Raw genomic sequence first — 23,859 nt, 5'->3', positions numbered from 1 at the left:
TGCAGCACTCTGGTGTTCAACGGGATAGTCTACCATTTCAGGCTTACGTGGCCTGGCTAAACGAGCCGTGTCAGCCGCGCTGAGGCGGTGCCGGACATCGAGGCTTGGGACCGCGCCTGGGGCAGGGACGCCTGTGTGACCTTTGATCGCGACACACCTCACTCGCTCGGTTACGGCGGGGCAAGACCGGCCGGGCCAGTCCGGCGAGCATGGCTGGATAAGCAGTACGGCACGCTGTCTAAGATGGCAATGACAACGGACCTCATTGCTGAACACCATTTCAGCGCGACAAAACCAGTTTTTTATATTCTAGATGAGGATGAGATGTAAGTAAGTTCTCGCTGGGTCAGCACTCACCAACCACTAAAAATGTTCAAAATCATGCTTTCCGTAATTATACCTTTCTGTCTATAGCACCATTCGTTGGGTAGGTAATATCCTATCCTAGCTATCATAATATAAAAACGGTAGACATCCAAATGGAATTGCCTTTCAGTATGCTCAATGCTTACGCGGTAAAGTATGTGACAAAATGACCAATGAACACTTTGCGCTAAGCGCATGTGTTGCAATTTCGCATTATGTGTGCATGTGTGTTTTTGAAAACGTAACTCCGCTGCGGTCCGAACACACGACCCATCTACCCGAACTTCGCCGCTCCACCGAACCGCTACAACGACAGCGGGAACTGGGGCGGGTGTGTTTGTAGCCAAGCGTTCGAGCTGCGCCTCTCCCCTCCCTCGCCGCCCGGCGGGTCGGCCCAAGGTCGGCCATCCGTGGCCACTGGCCCGCCGCACGTCTGCTGCCGGCCGGTCAGTCAGCTGACCGCCCGCGGCTGCTGGTGCTGTGCGGGTTGCCTACCTGCGAGTGGCCGTCCGGCTCCGTCCGGCGCCGGCCCGGGTGGACTGAGAGAGCGAGCTGGGCTCGTGTCCCTGCCTTGGTCTGATCATGATAAGTAGGGGAGAGTGGGGCAAAGCGGCCACCCTAACGTTTCTAACGATGCCGACGCTTGATTTTTAAACTTGGAAAGATGCTTTCTATACCAATGTGATCCCTATTAAATTGTCTTTTATTCCAACTGCGTTTCATTTCCAAATGCGTTCACATATGGGAGATATTGACACAACTTTAAACCTATAGCATAATGGCCACTTTGCCCCATCCCTGAGGCAAAGCGGCCACTGGCGACTTCTCAAGTCCCGATATGAGAAACAGAATAGTTGCCTCATGCACGACTAGGGTATTTGATGGTGACAAGGTTTAAGGGAAGATGGATGTTTACTTTGTTATCTTCCCACCTATTGCTAAACAAAGAAAGAATTTTCTTGGAAAAACATTTAATTGCATAATTTGGTAACTCATGTAACCGAAAAGTGGCCAAGATGAATGCATGACGACACATTTGAATATAAATAATGTTTTTATCCAGATGGAAACAACTTATGGCCAATTGGGGGCTGGCCACTTTGCCCCGGCCGCTTTGCCCCGCGCATACCGTCCGAGACAAAAATATTCCAGCTCAGCTATTAGTGGGGTAAAAAGCATTAAAATTGGTAGAAGGCATGTACGATAACCACGCAATGCATGGACAAAAACGCTTATAAAAATTCCAAACGGTTATGGAATAAAATAACATTTAAAAATTGTAAACATAATTGGTAACCTGGCAAGAAATGCTTTTCCGTGTTTAACGACCACAAAGAGAAGTATAATTGGAAATCATAAATTGGAACTGACGCCAGCTGTGGAGGGCTAAAACGATGGATGGCCGCTTTGCCCCGGGTGGCCGCTTTGCCCCACTCTCCCCTATTGAGCTCACCATAAGCCAATACAGTACAAGTGTACAAGTGTACACTACAAGTACAATTGTACAAGTGTAAGTGGTAGAAAACTAAGCATTAAAGGGACACTCCCACCTTAACATTAGTTTTGAGTTGAGATAGCCAAATTGGTGGCCATGGCTTGCAAATACCGGTTTGGGCACTCACAACATCGACAAATGCTTTAATTCGGAGATATGGAATTTCAAACTTGCAGTTTTCGGATTCTAAGGGGCTAGTGCATTGGTATGCCCCCTTAGAATTTGTGACGTCAGCGGAGATCTAACGATTTTTAAATCTTTTACTAAAACGTTTGGTAGCACGCGGTGGTATATGCTGCTTTGCGCGCAACAAATGCCGCACTTTCAAATAAAGTCGCTAGGAACAGCGGAGATCCCAAAAAGTAAACAAAGTAAAAGTCTAATATCTTGAAAACCGGTGAATATTTTTCGATGAAATTTGGTAGATATTCGTTTTCGCTCTTTCTGAACCGAGCGACATCACTTTCGTGCCAATTCATTAACTTTTTTGAAGGTGGGAGGGTCCCTTTAATGTGCATAAAAAAGCACCAGCAATTTGCGAGCAATCCGTTACAATAACTGAAAGCATTCTAACAAGTAACACAATACAAGCAGACGTACCGTAAACGGGGGTGACTTAACCCTGTTTTCAACTTAAGACGCTTGTACTATTTAAACTTGTTACGGAGCGAGCGAAGCGAGCGGAGTCTTTCCTTAGATTAACGGAAATTTCTGAGTATGAGCGGCCGGCCGGCCGGCCGTGCGGACGCTTTTGCGAGGCTTATATCTCAGCAACCACTTGACCGATTTACATGCAGTAATTTTTGTAGGGTAGCTTCATTCCTTCTACCAAGTATTGGACTATTCCCGATGCATGTGGGTGACCCCTTATGCACGTGCCACGTGCAAAACGAAGAGATGTCAGTTTTGTAATTGTTGCAATATCTCGGTAACTACTGGGCCGATTGCGCTGAAAGTTGGCATTTAGGTAGGCACCCACTATAGGCAATGCATAACCATGTGCCACAGTGGGGGTGCTGCTGCACGTGCGCACGTGCAGGGGTCGATTCCAGATCTCGAGAACGGCTGGGCCGATTGTGCTCAAATTTGGCACATCGCTAGAGACCGGTTAGTAAGGTGCCATGCACAAGTCAGTTGGAGGTACACTCGGGGGCAGATTGATGTTCTACAACTCTTTATCCACCGGGTTCCTATGGCTCAGCATTGGCAGCGGCCGCCTGTTACCGGTAGACTGTGCCGCTTCACTTACTTGTCAAGCGGCACAGCCTACCCACCCGTATGACACCGGTCTGGGTCGGTGGCTGGAAGGTGATGTGGGCCGCCTGTGACGTCAGCGCAGCGGTGAGGGCCGAGCCCGGAGACATGGCTCGGGTCGGCGCGGCGCGGCGGCTGGCGAGGGCTGGGGAGTGAGGTGGGGTGGGAGCACGGACATCGCGCGGCTGAGCGAGTGTAGTTAACTTTCGCGTCTCAAGGCGCCAATTATTTTACCTAACAATTGTGCTAAAGCAGTTGTTAAAATGTCCTATCCCCAAGACAGCGCCTATCATCACTTGCAATGCACATTACGACACACTTAAGCGTGGCAATGGGACAGCCGATAGAACTTTTGTCACTCGTGCATCGATGTGCGGAGCTATATTTTGTATAACATATTAGTATTAAGGCCTTGATTGAGCAGATTGGTGTCTATTGTTTCGCACGGTAATCGTCCATGAGACGTGGGAACTGGGGGTTATGAGTAGTGCCGCAGCCAACGCCCCAGTTTAAAGCGATTATTACTGTTGCTCTAATGGTCGCAGCCCCCAATAGCAAACCGTTCCAACTAGGAGCCAAAAAAGTCGGCCACTCAGGGGGGTTCGAACCGGGCTTCTCCCACCGGCCAATTCACGACACGAGCGTTCATCCACTGAGCTACCGAGAATGGTCCTCGTCCGCACAAAACAAAATGACATTCACCCGCTGACCGCCAATGACAGTATTGTGACATTTGATCGCGTTTGACCGCGGCGGGTGGTCGCTGGTTTCGGCAGCTCAGTGGATACACGCTAGCGTCGTAGGGTGACCGGTTGGAGAAACCCGGTTCGAACCGTCCCAGGTGCGCGACTTATTTAATACATTTTGTCTCATTAAATACATTACATTACATTACATTACATTACATTATTTGTTCCTGGATGGAACGGGTTGCTATTGGTGGCTGCTAGAGTTCTGCACGGCTGCAATTTTCCACAGCCTAGCCGCCCCGCAGCCGTGGCTCCACAGCCACAGCCGCCCACAGCCGTGGCAAACTGTGGGCAGCCAGCCGTCAGCCGGCCGTGGATACTTTCAATGAAATGCAACCAAATAGTATATAATAAGTTGTTTTTAGTTGAAACATATAGCCAAAAGCACATTGCAATGGGCTGTAGATTCTCAAGCTCATGAAGCATCATAGGTTAAGTGGTTGTGTATATGGCTTTAGGCCGAAGGCCTGAAGCCTGATGCGCAATGCATGCCTACACAAGCCCTTGCAAGGGGTTAAGAAAGATGGGTAGGTAGTAGTGATGTCAATCGGTTACCGAAAATTTCGGTTACCGAAAAGATATGCTGACCGATTCGGTAATCGGTCGGTCATGCCCCCCAAAAATCGGACACTTTCGGTCACCCTGCCAGTGAAACCATTTTCAAAAAGAGAAAGTATTTCATTTTTGCCTAGTTAAAATGAAATTTATTGGGATGTTAATGATAAAGAGTTGCAAAATTTCCCCCAAAAGCTACAAGAGATGCCACATTTTGGCAACTTCAGTACCCATCCTGATCCCACCCAGCAGGCAGCAGCCACCCATTGTGCAACCACAACTACAAGCAGGCTGATTTTGACTCAGTTGGCCCCACAAATACACACAATTTCGAAACTCAATTCCAGTCTAACTGTTAAGATATCACCTGTAATCAAAGAAGTATTGCCTGCAAAAATCATTATACAGTGATCAAAAATGCAAGGACAAAAAGAACTTGAATTACTGAAATCGGTGTTTCTGAAGACTGGACAGTTAGCACTAAGCACTTAGCAGTGATCACATTTCAATTTACATTTCACAGGTGTGCTACTATTCCACATTCTCCTTAAATATTGCAGGTACCAACCAAATGTTTGAAATCTAGATGACCACAACATAAAAACATAGGAATCTTGATAAAAACTACAGAGGACCATGTCCGCTTTCTGGAATCTTCCACATCATCTCCAAACACAAGGGATTTTGAAACAGATGCGCCATAACAGAGACTTTAAACCAGCTGATTAAGTTGCTGCAAAAAAGGTTTTGGATTGTTGCTGCCTCGTGAATGATTTTATTGATGTAAATGGTCCAACACGATTTTGATTTGAAGTCTAATGAAAACAACATTGTTAGTGTAATTCACTACAAGAAAATTAGTTTCACTTCAATAATTCAACCAAAAGGGCATATAAATAAATATTACGTCATCGTCTTATATCCTTTAGTTAGGGAAGAGAGGATCTTAAAACTGTCAATCCTTGGTTCTACTTGGGTTCTACTGGGTTCTACTATTGTTTTGCGCCACTTTGTTAATTTTGTCTGCATATTGTGTTTTCTTGTAAAGATAAGACAAAGTGCCAGTTTAATGAATTTTCATTTCATTTTTGGGACGAAATTCAGGCTCAGAGCTACCTAATACCTGCCTTTTCAGCTGGATTTTCAGTGTCAAATTCTTCGTAGAGTGTCTCAGACCACATCTCAAGACTCAAGGCCAGTTTGATGTGTTTTGTGGTGTTTTGATTCTGCCTTTTCTCCTAGGGAATGTTGTCATGAACATACCTATTACCAACCATTGGACTTACTAATTGATCGTGCTTTTGCACCATGAATGAGTATTCTTCCTTACATAGACCACAGCAGATTCTTGACAATTTTGATTAACCAAATCTGTGAAATGCTGAGGTCCATGTGTTCCTAGTCTACCCATAGCAATGTAACTTCTACCACAAAATGTATTTTGCAGTGGCTAGGAATCGACTGAATTTGGACTGAAATGCCATTTCCCATTATTTTCCATCCGAATTTACCAATTATTTTAATTTTGGGGTATTTCGGTCAAATTTCGGTCAAATTTTGGCTTGGGATGTTATCGGTCGGTATTCGGTCGGAAATTTTTCCCAAATTTTGGTTTCGGTCGGTATCGGTCAGACATTTTTTGGAAAATGACACCACTAGTAGGTAGGTACCTACATCAACAGAAAACATAAACATCGAACCAGAATAGAAGCACTAGCAGTGTAGACATCTAATGCCAAATCCTGAAGCATGGTTGTGGGACAGAAAAACAGACCCTGATGCTTTTCATTATCAATGTTAGGTATGGAAAATGAAACTGAAGTTGATGGACTGTCAGAGATTGTCTAGTCAAAACTCTTGCTTCTTTCTTACCTTGCATATTTTCTGGGGTGTGATATGCCAGGCTTGAAGCAGCCTTCTGAGCAAGTCTCAAACTAATCTGATATGCAAGGCATCAAAACACACAGTTGTCTGCGCGCCGCGCCGCCCATCGGACGCGGCGCCGGCGCTCGCGTCCCTCCCTCCGCTCTGCCGCTACGAGCCTATCCCGTGCGAGTGGACGTGTGATTGTCGATCTGAGTGATTGAGGACTGTGTCGCACCCGTGGTGCAATTGATTGCCGTGACGCTCCAAGCCTCGAGATTCGCCTAGGCTGTGTCTGGACCCGTCGGGCTGGGCCCGTCTCTAACCCGTGGAACCTGCCGCTGCTGCCATGCTCCGGCCAGGGGCCGCCACTCACCGTGACCTGCTCAAGTGGGTCGTCGTGCTGGCCTGCGTCGGCGCCGTCCTGCGAGTCGTCGCGCCCGCCTCTCCGCCACCTTCATCACGTGCGCCCGTCGGGCTGCGCTCTGTGGCGCCGGCCGCCGCGCGTGACCTTGAGCCGGTCCGTGGCCGTGCGTCAGCTGACTACGTGCCCGGTGCTGGGTCAGCCGTGCCGCACGGGCGATCAGCTGAGCCCGATGGGGGCGGGCGGCGGCGGGCGAGGCGTGGCAGGCGCGCGCCCGGCGCTCGGCGTCGGGGGTGTAGGGGTGGCCGCGCTCGGGACGGCCGGGCCTCGGCTACGGCGGGCGCCTCACTTACCGTGGGACTTCTGAACATTCAGTCCCTGAAGCCCAAGATGCCTGACCTGACCGATGAACTTCACCGCAGCTCCTACGACCTTATGGCCTTGAACGAGTCCTGGCTCAAACCGGCTACGCCTAGCAGACTACTAGTCCTGCCCGGCTACCGGCTCTTCCGAGCCGACAGGCCGGACGGCAGCGGCTACGGCGGGGTCGCGCTGGCTGCCCGGGACAGCATCAGTGCCTCTCCCCTCAAGGTCACCACCCAGCCGGTCCCCAACAGCAGGCTGGAGACCTTGTGGGTGATGGTGAGGCCCGATCACCGACGCAAGTTTGTCCTGGGCACCGTCTACCGCCCTCCGAGACGCAGCGTGGCCGACCTGGAGGCCGACTTCTCCGACTTGGAGGCCCAGTACCAGCGAATCACCATCGACCATCCATCGACCAATATTTTAGTCTGCGGTGATTTTAACTGTGACTTTTTCAAGCCTCCCACTGACCCAGCTAAACGTACACTGTCTGATTTTTTATCGATGTACTCGCTCACTCAATTTGTTGAAGCTCCGACGTTTACCTCTGGTTCACTACTTGACATTTTTATATCGAACAGTCGCACTCTAGTCAAACGTTGTAGCACAGTATTCTGTCATTTTAGTCCTCATAAACTCGTACGTACTGTTTTAAAAATCCCACGTCACCGTCAGCCACCGCGGACTGTTCGATCTCGTTGTTTGCGCCGTGTTTCCCTCGTTCAACTTCACTCGGAACTTCTACGCACTGATTGGACACCTGTGTTTTTAGCGTCCACCGTCACTGTCAAATGGAATGTTTTTACCGGCATTTTCTTACCGATTATTGACTACCATGCGCCCATGCGGACCATGCGCATTAGGAACGTTCGTGCCCCCGCCGTTAGTGACGACACCCGTTCTCTGATGTCTCGCCGCCGCGCCGCGCTAGCCTCTCTCGGCCACAGCTCCACCGAGTACAAGGAGCTCAACCGCGCTGTACGTGCCGCTATTAGGAGTGACAGCTGTCACGATATCCAGCGCCGTCTACGCGAGGAGGGGAGTGGCTCTCTGTGGCAAGTTATTAGGCCAGCGGTCGAGAGTGGGAGAGCCGGGCACAGGCTGCCTGACGCCACGCCCGATCAGCTGAACAGTTTCTTTGTCGGCGTAGGTCCGCGTGTCGCCGGCGAGGTTAGAGATGCAGGGGAGACACCTGACCTGCCGTGCCGACTGCCACGTGTTGGAGCCTGTGCTTTTACCTTGACGACCTTGTCGCTGTCGGAGTTGAGGGCTGTCGTACTCGGCATGAGCGGCTCCGCCGCCCGCGGAGAGGATGGTATTTGCGCGCGCATGGTCCGCATGTCCTTTGACGCGATTGGCCCGGTGCTCCTGCATTTGGTCAATTCCAGCATCTCTCTATCGGATGTCCCTCAGTCCTGGAAACATTCCCTCGTACACCCCATCCACAAAACCGGTGATCCTTCAGATCCATCAAATTTCCGGCCAATCTCTATCGTTCCTGTAGCCGCCGTCTGCTCCGCTCCGCCAAACAGGCCAGATGATTACCACGCTGTATTGTAACAGCGCATGTGCATGAGCACGGTTTCTGCCAAAGACACACAAACAAATATAACACATACCACAGTTGAACATAGGCGTGAGGGACAGAAACATAGCTATATGAGGTGCTATCTCACATTATTACACTTAAGTCAAATCTCGTACTTATGCCGACACACTTACGCCAAAACAATAATCATATCCTCACCATCGGAGTGACTCTCGGCAGGATGTAGACGGCAGCCAAAGTGAGCACAGTGCTCGAGCGCCACCAAAACCAGGCGCCAAGTACGTGGCCGGGCGCGCCACACCAAACAGGCGCTGTCGAGGCGTCGGGCGCCACACCAGGCAGGCGCCACCAGCGCGCCGAACGCCTCACCAACGGCGCCACCAGTACGTCGAGCGCCGCACCAACCGGCGCCACCAACAGAAGCAGGCGCCACGGATGATTCGCACCAAAAACCGGGCGCAACCTGCATGCGACACCCCATTTACAAATGTGGCGTAACAGTGACAAAGAAACGAAACAAATCCGTCTAAATGGTACAGGTAAGAGCCAAACTGTAACAGAGCTGACCACGTAAAAACCAGCAAAACGGTAATTAATGGAAATTATGCGAAACATTACAATCATGGCATACAATTTTATCCATACAAACCATTTCACTTACAGGGCACGCCGCGCCACACGTCCAACTCAACGCAGAAACCGAAATGAACATCACTAAGCGTACCACGACTACATCACCTCTAATCGCCAATGAATAAAAATGCCAATAGAAACCGAAAGACAGGTATACCAAATCGCCACATATAATAAATGAGGGTCACGACACATAATATGCCGAGATATCTTAAGCCAATGACGACAATCAAAAAACAAACGCCAACCAAAAGTTCAATACTGCCATCACTATACTGCGCTAGTACTGACACACATACACATGTACTGCCACTAGCCGGCGGTGCCATCTATTGCCGAGCTACGCAAGCAGGAGGGCCACGGGGGGCGCTACTGTCGACCTAACCGCGCACCGAGCAGCTGAGTCGAGCAGACGTACGAGCAGCGCCTACACTCCCCCCTTCAGCATACGGCTGAAAAAAAACTCGAGCGCTGCCACGATAAATACATGGGAACAACAAGACATGACAGAATACATCGATACGCAACACTAAGTTACGCTCGCAACGTCTCGACGCCGCCTGTAGTAGCCTTACAAGCTAACACATATAAACAGTAACACCATCAGAGCTGCACACCTTGGCGGCTGCAAAACACTCACCATTCCAAATCGGCCTCAGCAAGAACTAAAACCATCTTATGGATAGGTCGGAGGTAAGTCGATACACTGGTCTTAACTAAGGCCTTTCGAACACGGCCGTCCCGACTGGGTCTCGTCTCAACTACCCTGGCAAGTGGCCAAGTACCTCGGGGAGCACCTGACTCGACAAGCAGTACAACATCTCCTACCTGGAGATTTCTCGCACCATGTCTCCATCTTTGTCTAGCCTGGAGCGCAGGCAAATATTCTCTCTTCCATCTCACCCAAAACTGCTCAGCCAAGTACTGCACGTACCTCCAGCGGCGCCTCGAGAACGACTCGGACTCACCGAACACACCAGGAACAGGATGAACAGACGCACGCAAGAGAAGTAAGTGATTCGGGGTAATTGGCTCAACGTTACTGTCACTGGTGGTAACAAACGTGAGCGGCCTGCTGTTCAGGATTGATTCTATTTCACAGAGCAGTGTGTACAGCGCTTCACGATCCAACAGACGAGTGACAGGCATAGACCTCCAAATTTTTCGGACACTCCTAATCTGACGCTCTACGGACCCAGAAAAGTGAGAACCGTGAGGCGGATTGAACACCCAGTCAATTCCGTGCGGTCGGGCTGCCCGTTGCAACTCCTCGGGATCAAGCTCTAACAGGGCCTCGCGAAGCTCCCTGTCCGCTCCGCACATGTTGGTCCCATTATCAGATCTCACTTGGCGGATTTCTCCGCGGCGAGCTGCTACACGGCGTATAGCATTGACCAACGAATCAGTGCTGAGCGACTCCAGCAGCTCTATATGCACCCCTCGAGTCGTCATGCAGGTACTCAACAGCGCCCAACACTTACGCTCTGTCCGGCCACTCTTCACAGGGATAGGACCGAAAACGTCACACGAGATCTTCTCGAACGCCCCAACGCCCGGAACGACGCGTTCGTCTGGCAGGTCCGCCATCAGCTGCCCGAGCGGCCGGCCATTCACCTTCCTACATACCGTGCACCCACGCAGCATCTTTCTGATCTCTCGCCCCGCGCCAATAACCCAGTACTTATCCCTCACACGCCACAGCGTATGATCTCTCCCTTCGTGTCCCACAGCTCTGTGTGCCTCACGGATCACCAATTTTGAAACGTGATGCTCCCGTGGGAGTATCACCGGATGACGAGCTCGCATCGAGATTCCTTCTGCCGCATCCAGCCGACCTCCCACCACCAGGAGACCATCACGAATATGCGGTCTGAGAGCGGCCAAGGGGCTGGTCCTCGCCACCCTCACCGGACCGTCCGTGGACAGATCACGAGGAAGATCAGCCATGCCGGACTGAGCGTAGCGGAGAATGTCGGACTCAGCATCGCTCAAGTCCGACTGCGTCAGGAGAGCCTGCGCGCCTCCACCACGTCTTGGCCTGAGTCCTTTCCTCTTCGCCAAAACGTACCTGCGGAAATCACCATTTTTGATGACAGTCATGAATCTTTTGTACCAGGCTACTGCCACCTTCAGCCGATAGAAAGACGAAAAGTAACGAACTAGCCCACCGAATGGATCAGTCTGACGCCCGACCAACGCTGTGGCTACAGGACTAGACTTCTTTACCTCAGACGCTGGGAGAGGGGTACGCTCAGTCGGCTCCACAGGCCACATTGACTGGTCCTTCATCAAGAAGCCCGGACCCCTTAGCCACATTCCCAAGTTGGTCCCGTCTGCACCACGTGAGCCCACGTCGGCAGGGTTATCTCCCGAGGGTACATAACCCCATTCAGACACCTCTGTCACGTCATGAATCAGGGCCAGTCGGTTCGCAACGTAGGTTTTGAACCGGGTCGTCCTGTTCCTGATCATCATCAACACCACCATACTATCCGTCCACATATGTACTCTGTCGAACCTCGTGTCAAGCTCCCTGACGAGAAACTGCCGGATCAAAGAACCCAGCACGGCCCCAGCGAGCTCGAGCTTTGGGACGGATACAGAGCGAAGCGGGGCCACTCGGGACTTTCCCATCAGGAATTCCATGAACACACTGTCTCCATCACTCTCGGTCACGACTTCCTTTCGAATATATGCCACCGCAGAATAGGCCGATTCGCTGGCGTCGACGAACACGTGCAGCTCCGTGGAGCGCACACTTCCCGATGGACCAGATATGTCACGAGCCAGGCACGCACCGCTCAGCTCCTCAGCTCGGCGAAGCCATGCTTGCCACTCATCAACCAAAGCGGGTGGAATTGCCTCATCCCAGCCACAGGATGCAGCACAAAGTTTCTGCAGAATCAGCTTCGCTGACAGGGAAATGGGAGCCCAGAATCCAATGGGATCGAAAACACTGCTGACGGTGGACAGGATCCCGCGTCTCGTCACGGGGCTCTTCCTGTCTTGAAAGCAAAAACGGAACGTGTCATCCTCCATGCACCATTCCACGCCCAACGCACGATTACAGCCAAGTTCGTCTCTGTCCAGATTCAAATCTCTGACGCCCTTTCCTCTCTCTCCTTCGGGAATGCTCCTTAGGAAATCTGCACTGTTAGATACAAACTTCCTCATGCTGAACGCGCCCGTTTGGCACAGCCGTTTCAGATCATCTGCGAGACTGACCGCTTTCTCAACAGAGTCGACTGCCACAAGCGCGTCATCAACGTACATGTTTCGCAGCAGCACATCAGCGGCCTCGGGAAACTGCTGCTTTCCCCCCTCGGCGCACAGTTGCACAGCCAAGGATGCAACGCTGCTGCTAGAGACCGCACCGAATACGTGTGAACGCATTCTCCACACTTCAATCTCGCCTGCATCAATGTCATCGTTCTTGAACCACAAGAACCGAAGTAAGTCTGAATCCCTGGCAGGGACATGTACCCTGTGATACATCGCCTGTATGTCGCAAGCGAAAGCCACACCACCTTCACGAAAGCGAGAAACAACCGCTGTCAGCGGCTGACCCAGGTGGGGACCGCCTTGGAGAATGTCATTTAGACAAACCCCTGCTGACCGAGCAGCGCAATCGAACACCACCCTGAGTTTCGCTGGGCTTTCTACCGCATGGTGCGGAAGGTACCAAACGTCACGTGACCTTGGGGCAAGCTCGCTGGACGGAACCCTCTCTGCATAGCCGTCATCTCTCAGCGAGTTGATCACAGACGCGTACGACTGAAACATGCTCGGGTCCCGTTTGAACTTCCTTCTGAGCGAACCGAGTCGCCTCTCGGCAACTGGGAAGCTGTCAGGAATGCTACCCAGGTCTGACCTTGGAAGAGCGATTTCGAAGTGACCGTCCTCGTCCTTGCGGACGGTACCTTTCACCCTGTCCAACCACTCCTTGTCCTCGACAGACATGCCTTCACGATTGTCAGATACATCACGGAACTCCTCAGAGTAAAGTTTCTCAAACATCAAACGGATGTCCTCCTCGTCATCTCTGCAATCACTTTTTCGCAGAAAGTTAACCAGATGCGGTCTGCCGTCTAGGCCGTGACAGGAGAGTCCCACTACGTACCAACCCAAATCAACTCTGACACCATGTGGTCCTTCCTGTCCTGCTGACGGAGACACAACCTCTCTCACCATCAGAAGGTCAGCAACATTTCCACCAATCAGCAGCCCGACGGGCACGTTCAAATCCAGAATTTCTACACCATTCAGATGCTCCCATCTCGTCGCCTGTTCTACACTGCACCTGTCACTGGACGTGACTGGTATGTTGGCCAGTGAGAATAAGGGCGGCAGACAACGGTACTGATCGCCAACGAGAGGCGCGACCTCTACGCCTTCAACGAGGCCGGAGTCCAACTCCTGCCTTGAATCCGTCACCGTATCTATGCGAATCGTCGTCGGCCGTTTCTCTACCCCCAATCGAGTTATGGTTTGATCAGTAATGAAGGAGGTAGAACTGCCTTGGTCCAGGAAGGCATTCGTTACAATCTCCTTGCCCGTGCTCGACCTTAGCCGAACCGGGACTATCGGCATGTAAGTACGTACATCATCAGTGACATCCACGCGTGCACTGACCATGGATGCTCCACCCCCACCGAGCGATTGAACCGTACGGGTACCCACAGGAGCCCCACCGGCACCAACACCATCCTGCACCGGCTGACTCGGGCCCGGCACACCACGAACAGATGTGCGACCTCCCCCCGGTACCGCACGGATCGCCTCGGTAGGTGACTGATTCACCCGGCCGGGCACCTGAGCGCTGCCAGGCGGCACATGGCTCCCACCAGACGGAACCTGAACAGCTCGAGATCCTGGGGAAGAACCCGCACCAGGTGGCGCCGATGAGAACGTCCTGTGCAGCACAGTAGGGTGCCGTGCACCACAGACGTTACACTTCAGCCGCGAGCGACAAAACCTCGCCACATGTCCCTTTCTCAGGCACCCAAAGCAGAGCCTGTGATCAGACACAACCCCCTTTCTACGGTCCCAGGTCTGCCACATCAGCTGATCACAGTCCCCAATGAAGTGATTGCCATCACAGAACTCGCAGCGCCGGCCCGCTGACGACGGCAGCGGCCGAGCGCTAACAGCACTCACGCGCGCGCGATGAGGATCGACGCGACTCACGCCGCCAGACGCCCGCGGTCCAGACCGCAGCGATCCGAAGACCGCATTACTCTTTACCCTGACCTCAGCTGCCAGAAAATCCACCAGGTCCTTAAGTTCCACCATCCGGCCCTCTGGTCCCTCCATCACCCTGTCGACCTCCCTGAGCCACCGATCCTGCAAGTACCCAGGCAACTTTCGTACAACATCCCTCAGGGTTCGCGGGTGGTCCAGCTCCCCCTTTGGGAGGCCAGCCATGGCATGCTGGATCTCTGTCAGTAACAGCACCAGCCTGTCCAGCCCTTCAACATCCCCTTCAGCTACCTTGGGCCAGTCTCTGAGCTTATCCGAGAAGGTCTCTATGAGCAGATGCCGATTACCGTACCGCACCTCCAGCAAACGCCGGGCCTCAGCATAGCCCTGGTCGCCGAGATAGAGGCAGCTGCGCACGATCTCCCTGGGCTTCCCTTGGGTATATTGCTCGAGATAATATAATAACTCCGATTGATCCCCAGTCCTGGCCGCTACACGGGACTCAAAGGCCTGAATGAAAAGTCGATATTCTGAGATCTCACCACGGAAGGGAGTCAAAGCTGCAGGAGGCAGCAGTGACCGCTGCACCTGCTCTGTCAGTGCAGTAGAGATGTCACTATGCCCCGTTCGAATCCTAACATCCTCAGTGACATCATGTCCCATGGCAGCAAGTTTCTGTTCTAGAACTAACTGCTCTCGCCTAGCCTTTATCTTTCTTTGCATCTGTTCTATACGGGCCTCCTCCTCATCTAGCATACTTCTCTCTTTCAAAAATCTCAATTGACCCTGCAGCACAGCACGCTCCTCTGGAGCACTAACTCCCTCACTTACTGCTACCTTACTACTCTCCCGCTCCTCCTCCATTGCCGCCCACAACCTATCAACTAACTCTACTTTCTTGCCCGATGTATCTAGTCCACGCTCTTCTAGCAAGCGCTGCAGCTCAGAGGCCCTATAATTACTTATATCATCTCGAGAAGCCATATCAGATAATACCAAGACCTACCTACCTGCGGATGATAGCCTATGTCACCACCAATAACTCTCTGCAAGACTTAAGCTAAACAGATGCCTGACATACATAACAATAACAACCAACCAAAGCAGGATACATCAGAACCCAAAATATCAACAACCTCACACACTTAGCAGCACACACAATGAACCTCAGCTTCCACCATAGCCAACCATGTGTCACACCTCCCAATCCCCATACCCCAAGCTGTCTGCATCACACCAAACTGCAGCTACTGGCACCAGATGTCACCGCGATTCTTACTGCCCAGCAAACGCTGCTAGGACCATCAAACTAGAAGGCATCACAAGGCACCAGGTGATGACGCCTTCAATCTCCCTGACCGAATGTGGGCCCCCAATACCTCATGTATGCAGACGCCAGATGAAACCTCACTGGACAAGTCAGTCTGACGAACTCCGCAGCAGCTCCTCGTCAAGCAGGAGTGCAGGGAGAGAAGAGTCCGATGAAACTGTAGCCGCCGTCTGCTCCGCTCCGCCAAACAGGCCAGATGATTACCACGCTGTATTGTAACAGCGCATGTGCATGAGCACGGTTTCTGCCAAAGACACACAAACAAATATAACACATACCACAGTTGAACATAGGCGTGAGGGACAGAAACATAGCTATATGAGGTGCTATCTCACATTATTACACTTAAGTCAAATCTCGTACTTATGCCGACACACTTACGCCAAAACAATAATCATATCCTCACCATCGGAGTGACTCTCGGCAGGATGTAGACGGCAGCCAAAGTGAGCACAGTGCTCGAGCGCCACCAAAACCAGGCGCCAAGTACGTGGCCGGGCGCGCCACACCAAACAGGCGCTGTCGAGGCGTCGGGCGCCACACCAGGCAGGCGCCACCAGCGCGCCGAACGCCTCACCAACGGCGCCACCAGTACGTCGAGCGCCGCACCAACCGGCGCCACCAACAGAAGCAGGCGCCACGGATGATTCGCACCAAAAACCGGGCGCAACCTGCATGCGACACCCCATTTACAAATGTGGCGTAACAGTGACAAAGAAACGAAACAAATCCGTCTAAATGGTACAGGTAAGAGCCAAACTGTAACAGAGCTGACCACGTAAAAACCAGCAAAACGGTAATTAATGGAAATTATGCGAAACATTACAATCATGGCATACAATTTTATCCATACAAACCATTTCACTTACAGGGCACGCCGCGCCACACGTCCAACTCAACGCAGAAACCGAAATGAACATCACTAAGCGTACCACGACTACATCACCTCTAATCGCCAATGAATAAAAATGCCAATAGAAACCGAAAGACAGGTATACCAAATCGCCACATATAATAAATGAGGGTCACGACACATAATATGCCGAGATATCTTAAGCCAATGACGACAATCAAAAAACAAACGCCAACCAAAAGTTCAATACTGCCATCACTATACTGCGCTAGTACTGACACACATACACATGTACTGCCACTAGCCGGCGGTGCCATCTATTGCCGAGCTACGCAAGCAGGAGGGCCACGGGGGGCGCTACTGTCGACCTAACCGCGCACCGAGCAGCTGAGTCGAGCAGACGTACGAGCAGCGCCTACAGTTCCTATTATATCCAAAATTGTAGAGAAAGCCGTACATCAACAGCTCTACAGTTACCTATCCAACAACCATCTCCTCTCCCCCACTCAGCACGGTTTTCGGCCTCGTCACTCGACTGAAACCGCGCTGATATCCATATCCGATCACATCCTATCCGCTACCGACCGTGGAGAGCTATCCCTTCTCTGCCTGCTGGATTTGAGCAAATGTTTTGATGTGATAGACCACGATAAATTATTGACTAAATTGCAGCTTCATGGTATTGATACAGCTTGGTTTTCGGCATATCTTCACGGCCACACCCAAAGTGTCAGCCTCACTGACGCTCTGGGTGGAAGAACTACCTCATCTCCGCTCCCCAACAGCATCGGTGTTTTCCAAGGCTCCGCCCTCGGCCCTCTTCTCTATTGCATTTTTGCCAACGACCTTAGCTTGTTCGCCGAGGATGCAGTCGTAGTTCAATATGCAGACGACACCCAAATTTTGGTCAGTGGAAAAAAGTCAGAAATTCATAACGTAGTATACCGGATGGAACAGACGCTAGCTTCTCTTGACCTCTGGTTCCGTGCCAACGGCTTAAAAGTCAATGCCGGGAAAACTCAGCTGATGCTGCTGGGTAGCGCTCAAAATTTGCGCAATGCCCCAAATGTTACGGTAAAATTTCGCGATCACGTTATCATTCCCGTCTCGGAAGCACAAAATCTTGGCCTGACGTTCGATCGCAACCTCACCTGGAACACTCACGTCTCTGCCGTCACCCGGCGCTGTTCCGGCATTCTCAGTGGCCTATCACATCTCAGGGGGCGCCTGCCTCCGTCCGTCATCTCCGTGCTGGTCAACGCCTTGGTTCTCTCGCAGCTTCGATACTGTATCACTGTCTATGGCAACGGTTCGAAGAAGAACCTTGCACTCATTCAGAAGACTCTAAATTATGGGGCAAAAATCATTTTCGGACGCAAAAAGTATGATCACGTGTCGGACCTGCTTGAGAAGCTGCGTTGGCTCAGCGCGGAGAACCTTGTGGTGCATGGCACACTGTGCATGGTGCACAAACTGCTGCGCTTCGGTGAGCCCGAGGTGTTAGCCGCCGGTTTGTCAACCGTGGCTGCCGCTAGGGGCTCACTAGGAGCGCAAGCTAGGGTGACCCGACAGGACCACTCACTATATGTGCTCCGATCTAGAACCGAAGCAGGCAAGAGGCGCTTCATCAGCCGTGGTCCGGTTCTTTACAACCGCCTGTCACCCGATTTGCTCGGGCTCCCGGTGCCTGTTTTTAAGCACCGCCTCAGGCGGCTGCTGACGGATCCAACCTGACTGAGTTGAGCTAACCATCTGGTGTGTATGTGTGCTGGTATTGTCTGTATCTATGTTTCTTGTATTATCTTGACTATGATGTATGCGAGTGTGATTGTGATGCTTGTCTCTCTTTATCTTGACTTTGAAACCACCGCTTTAATTAATTTTTGACGAGAGGATGTAATAGCCGCTTTTAGTGGATTTCCTTAATACACGTCTGAGTCTGAGTCTGAGCATCCAACCAAGAAAGAAAAACATTCATCTATTTTGATTTTTCCAAATAATGATCTTCGCTCAAATCCCCAAGGACGTGCGAGCCACAATTGCCTCTTTCAATGAAAAATTTTACTTGAGTTTTTAATGACGTCAATAACAAAGAAGTGCAATAAATTGTTTTGTGTCACTATAAACAGCCATAAAAATTATACTTAATGAATAATAATGCTATACAGTTAAAAACTTGTTCTCAGACAAAGAATTAGTATCAAATTTTTACATTGTCAGAAGAAGACGTCATTTTATTAGTAAAGTCAACAGCTCGCGTAAGAAATATTGTGTTCAGGGTTTTCACCGTAATGTGAATTACGTGTTCATGGTTTTCACCATCATGTAAATTAACCGTAAGTAAGGTTCATGCTCACTTATAATCTAATTCCATTGGCTTCGTCGATCAGCATTTTCTGTTAGCGGTCACTCACACACCAGTTAGAACATAAAGCGCCAGTTTTATATTATGTAATTGGACTTGCCGAAAATCCAGAAATACATCTAAGAGTTATTTTAGATAATATCTTATGAAGCCTTTACCTGCCTTTACCTAGGCGTGATTTTTTTTCTATTACCTGAAAGAATTATTGAATGCTCGTCTTCAATAGCTGTAAGGTGCTCTCCTAATGACCAGGTGAGATTGATTTGAGAGGGATGTGACAATGCAACATGTTGCATTTTCTGAAACTGTCAAGCTCTTGATGATGAAGGAACAATTGGTACCTATAATTAGTATTCTGTACCAGAGTGCAAACTCCCCTACAGCAAATGGTAAAACCATTACAGGTTTTCAAAGGCTTCACCACTTTCAATGTTGCTGGGCATCCTTTGCATGATTTTTACAGGCTAGACTGCTTATCAGAATGTAAGATTAAGGATTTAAAATTTTATATTTGAGTACTTAAGATTGAGCTTGAAATCTCACAGCCGTGGCCACAGCCGTAGCCGTGTTCTTGGAGATATTTGCAGCCGCCCCGGCTCACAGCCGTGGGGCTGCAGCCAGCCGCGGCTGCAGCCGGCCGGTGCAGACCTCTAGTGGCTGCGACCACACATTAGAGGAACAGTAAGAGTTGCTTAAAGCTGGGACGCCGCGTTATCCAAAAACCCCAGTTCCCACGTCTCTGGACGATTGCTGTGCGAAATAATAGACACCAATGAGCTCAATCAAGGCCTTAATACTCATCTGTTAAAAACAATGTAGCTCCGCAACTCGATGCACGTGTAATATAAATTATATCGGCTGTCCCAATGCCACGTTTAAGTGTGTCGTAATGTGCATGGCAAGTATGATGATGGGCGCTGTCTTGGGGATAGGACATTTTAACAACTGCTTTAGCACAATTGTTAGGTAGAATAATTGACGCCTTGAGACGCGAAAGTTAACTACACTCGCTCAGCCGCGCGATGGTCCGTGCTCCCACCCCCACCTCACTCCCCAGCCCTCGCCAGCCGCCGCGCCGCGCCGACCCGAGCCATGCCTCCGGGCTCGGCCCTCACCGCTGCGCTGACGTCACAGGCGGCCCACATCGCCTTCCAGCCACCGACCCAGACTGGTGGCATATGGTGTGGGTAGGCTGTGCCGCTTGACAAGTAAGTAAAGCGGCAGTCTACCGGTACCAGGCGGCTGCTGCCAATGCTGAGCCATAGGAACCCGGTGGATAAAGAGTTGTAGAAACTTCGTCTACTCGTTTCACTGAAAAGCTCCGAAATTTTGAAGAAGAAAAACCTGATTATAGCTTTAAGAGCAACTACCTACCACCTAGATTATTGAATTTTAAATCCAGTCTCTGCACACATCAAATGAGGAAGGATTTAGCATTAAAAGACTATAAGCACTATGAAGTTCGAGAGCAGTGCAGCAAGATATGCAACTTCGAACCTTAGCTAGTCTGCCTTACCCCACATGTTGGAAGCGGCTAGGTGTGACCCATTGTTGCGGATTGACTAACAGAGGTGTTGTGTCTTCAGCCAAACCTGATGGGAGCGCCCCGCCCAGCCCGGCGCCGGCGTCCAAACGGTCCGCGTCGGAGAGGGAGGCCGTCCAGGCGCCGCCGGCTGCCGCTCAGGTGCCGCCGTCCAAACGGTCCGCGTCGGAGAGGGAGGCCGTCCAGGCGCCGCCGGCTGCCGCTCGCCCCGCCCTGGTAAGAACACTGACCGACGCCAGTATACATCGATTATTCTGAAGCAGTGGCCACTAACTTCTCTAACATTGACAACTTATCAAACAAAAACATTATATAATAAAACGACAGGTAAAAGTTGATTCTATAGCCAAAACAGCACTAGATGAACTTAAAGCTGACGCCCGGCAGATGCAAGTTACCCAGCCTATTATCTTATCTCTTGGCATCGCTGTGTGATGGCATGGACCAGCCCCCTCCAAAGTCATATGGCAGCATGGGCTTGACTTTTCCTACTAGCCCATAGGGTTGCGTGTTAAAATGCGACTTATCGCACTCGGTTTTCAATGTCTCGTAGTGTGGGCATCCACATATAAAGTATGTTAAAAGATAGCTACAACATTTTTATTTTCATTTTTGGGACGAAAAGTTCAAGCCCATCCAACCGTTTTCGACATATTCGTCCATACAGGGTGTCCCAAAAGTTCGTTCTCACCTAAATTTTACGTTTTTAGTCTCTCTTGATTAAAGGCACGCTGAAATTGGTTCGTAATTGAGCTTACGTGGTTGCCATGGCTAGTAGAAATATGCTCCACAGTAGCTAATTTCTGTAGACAAAATAGTTTTTGTTAGAGAGCCCGCTTCCCACAGAGACGGCTAACGCCGCAACATAGAGGTCTCTGATACGGGTACGTCTCAGTATTTAGTCACCACGTGACCATTCGCGACGATTGAGGGTGATTGAGGCCTACCAGTCTGCAGCCAATGTCCATCGCTAACTGGATGCACAGTCAGCAAGTGACGCCGATGATTTGTCGGGAGTCAATCACTGCAAGTTTATCCTCTTTCCAGTCAGCCCTCAGGAGTGAGCCAAGTGGCCAAAACTGTGTGGCGCCAAAGTGGCCATCAAAAAGGTCAACGGGTTAGAAAGTTGGTAAGCAGACTTTTCAGGATGGATTACCAGCTGTTTAAGAGCGTTCTTTCGGGGTACATAACTCAAGGTGACTTAAGCTTTGCTTACCGGAGGGCACAAAACAGTCAAAAACGTCTTAAAATGGCCAAACATGAGTTTCGTTATGCCTTAGGCTAAACAAAACTAGAGGGCTGATGACATCAACCAGGTCATCTGGACTAACTAGTCCACGTTCGAGATGAAACACCCGTCCAAACCCGAAAACAACCCCATAAGGGCGAAGGAGGAGGCCTCCGTTTCGTCCCGTTGTGCTCCTATGCAAAAGGCCAGGGTCACTGTGTTGTGGGATTATAGGCTTTCTGGAGTTGACCAAGCTGCAAGTGGCAACCCAGAAACAGTTTTGGGAAGCAGAGTGCTTTTCCAAGAACATCTAGGAGGATTTTCAGCCCTGAAGCTGAACTCGAACCGCGAGTATGAACACAATTATAGAGGAGAAAATGGCATCCGGGAGGTCGTAGGCCCATCTTCAGGCAAGACAGTGCATCAGTGCACAGGTCAAGCAAAGCTTAAAAGCGGTGCAAGGAGACTGTGACAGGCGTTTGTGGCAAGATCACATGCCAGGCACTTCATCGGATCAAAATTTCATAAAAATTTGTTGGTTATGCTGAAATTGAGGCTCGTCGAAGCGTAGCGCTGTTCCAGCCTCGAGGAGCTCACGGCGCATGTCAAGTCAGTCTGGGTTAACTTAAAGCCTGCTATGCAGCCAAACATGCCGGTTGGCATGCCGCTGCATGTATTCATGTGTTTGCCTATTAAATGGGGAGCACATTGAGGGGTCATCAACATATCAAAACGCAATGTACTCTGTTTCACATGCAAACATAATGTGAGAACGAACTTTTGGGACACCCTGTATATGACCCCATGTTTTTGATACATCGGAAGGTCCTGTGTTCGAATATCGGACAGACAAAAACTTTTATCGTTAATGTGCGGCAAACCATGACTGCAAAGTAAAGTAGGGGTGAGCGCGCTGGTGATGGAGAGTTGTAACTTGGCATACCTGACCTTTGATTCAAGCCAGATTGTGTGGCACCAACCTGATTTTCAGGTCAGGTCAGGTCACTGACCTATGACGTCATAAGTGAACCTCTGCAGGTCTCGAAAACGTCGTAACATCGCAACTCCATCAATGCAAGGAGATCTATCACAGGTAGATAAAATTTACAGAACTTATCAAACTCCCTTATTCTCAAAAGTCGTAAACTTCGGATTTCTCCTAAGGGTCACCTAACGTCAGGTCGGTCAGGTGCTCTGGCCATTATAAGCCAATGGGGGAATATTGGGACAGTTATTTTGGCGCTGACAGTGATCTTAGACGGAAAAGACACAAATGGACTCAGAAATACCTGCCGAATTGAATAAAGTGCAACTTGACCTCACACATATTCCGAATTCCGGTCAAGGTGGACATGTCAGTAATGAGCTTTTGCGTGGATACGAAAACTAATCGAGTTAGGATGCTGCTCGCTAGGTGGCAGGCACCGTCAGTTAGATCTAAGGAAAATATGTACCGACCGCTGTGTTTGGACGAACAATGAATGCTTAATGGACGATGGTAGGTTGGCTGCAAAAAAAACTTTTAGGTGGACATGTTTTTTTCGGTGGACATTTTTTACAGATCACCACAGGTATTTTGGTGGACTTGCATTATTCCTATGTTGCAATCGTGATGACTACCTGCGACCTCGTAACAAAGGCGTAAGAACAGGCGTTTGATGAAGTTGTTTTTTAGCATCTTGACGGCCACCAGATCGGACCCGCCATCCGGCACACTGAATTTGGCGCTCAGTACGCGGCCGTAATAGCCCTCGCCAATCGAACTGCCGAGCTTCAGTCGCTGCCGATCCAGCTCCCAGGCAGGGTCTAACGGTACATAGACGACAACTGTCAGGGTCTCGCGTGGGCTGTTGGTTGCGGACCCCGGGTAGCAGCGAGTCGGGGCCGTGCTCCACTGGCACGGCCGGCGGCGGCGTCTGCATGGCGCGCCGTCGGCAACAAGTAGGACAAGTGTGACCCAGGCTGATCCAATGTGACAAGAGGTGACTTAGGGTGACCTCGCCTGACCGAAGGTGACCTGGCCCGATCCAACGTGACCGGCGATGACCTCCTTGACCCGACTTGACCCCGTATTACCTAAATTCTACCTAGCAATGCCCTGAGAAGTTTTTTGTTCGATTTTTTTTCTCTGCACGTTTCTGTTTATATCT

The 23,859-nt window shown here is 50.6% G+C and overlaps 1 protein-coding gene and 1 long non-coding RNA gene across 16 annotated transcripts in view; one reads left to right on the top strand and one right to left on the bottom strand.

Moving 5' to 3' along the window:
* The window catches only part of LOC122387639 (MICOS complex subunit Mic27-like), a 143,499-nt gene that overhangs the window by 91,549 nt on the left and 28,091 nt on the right, over positions 1 to 23,859 (top strand). For 14 of the 15 annotated variants that reach the window (XM_043378005.1, XM_043377996.1, XM_043378008.1 and 11 more), the window contains one exon: positions 20,525 to 20,697. In XM_043378005.1, coding sequence (XP_043233940.1) covers positions 20,525 to 20,697 — 173 coding nt within the window. The remainder of the gene's footprint in view (positions 1 to 20,524; positions 20,698 to 23,859) is intronic. The other variant, XM_043377995.1, reaches the window with a different exon arrangement.
* LOC122387640 lies at positions 15,918 to 16,205 on the bottom strand. Its single transcript, XR_006257646.1, has 2 exons — positions 16,127 to 16,205; positions 15,918 to 15,964 (listed from the first exon to the last, which is right to left on the bottom strand). It is a non-coding gene; the product is annotated as an uncharacterized LOC122387640 (long non-coding RNA).

Source organism: Amphibalanus amphitrite, unplaced genomic scaffold (genome assembly GCF_019059575.1).
Source record: "Amphibalanus amphitrite isolate SeventyFive unplaced genomic scaffold, NRLGWU_Aamphi_draft 000293F_arrow, whole genome shotgun sequence".
In the NCBI taxonomy this organism is placed as follows: domain Eukaryota; kingdom Metazoa; phylum Arthropoda; class Thecostraca; order Balanomorpha; family Balanidae; genus Amphibalanus; species Amphibalanus amphitrite.
The sequence above is the reverse complement of the archived record's forward strand: the minus strand, read 5'-3'. Positions and strand labels throughout refer to the sequence as shown.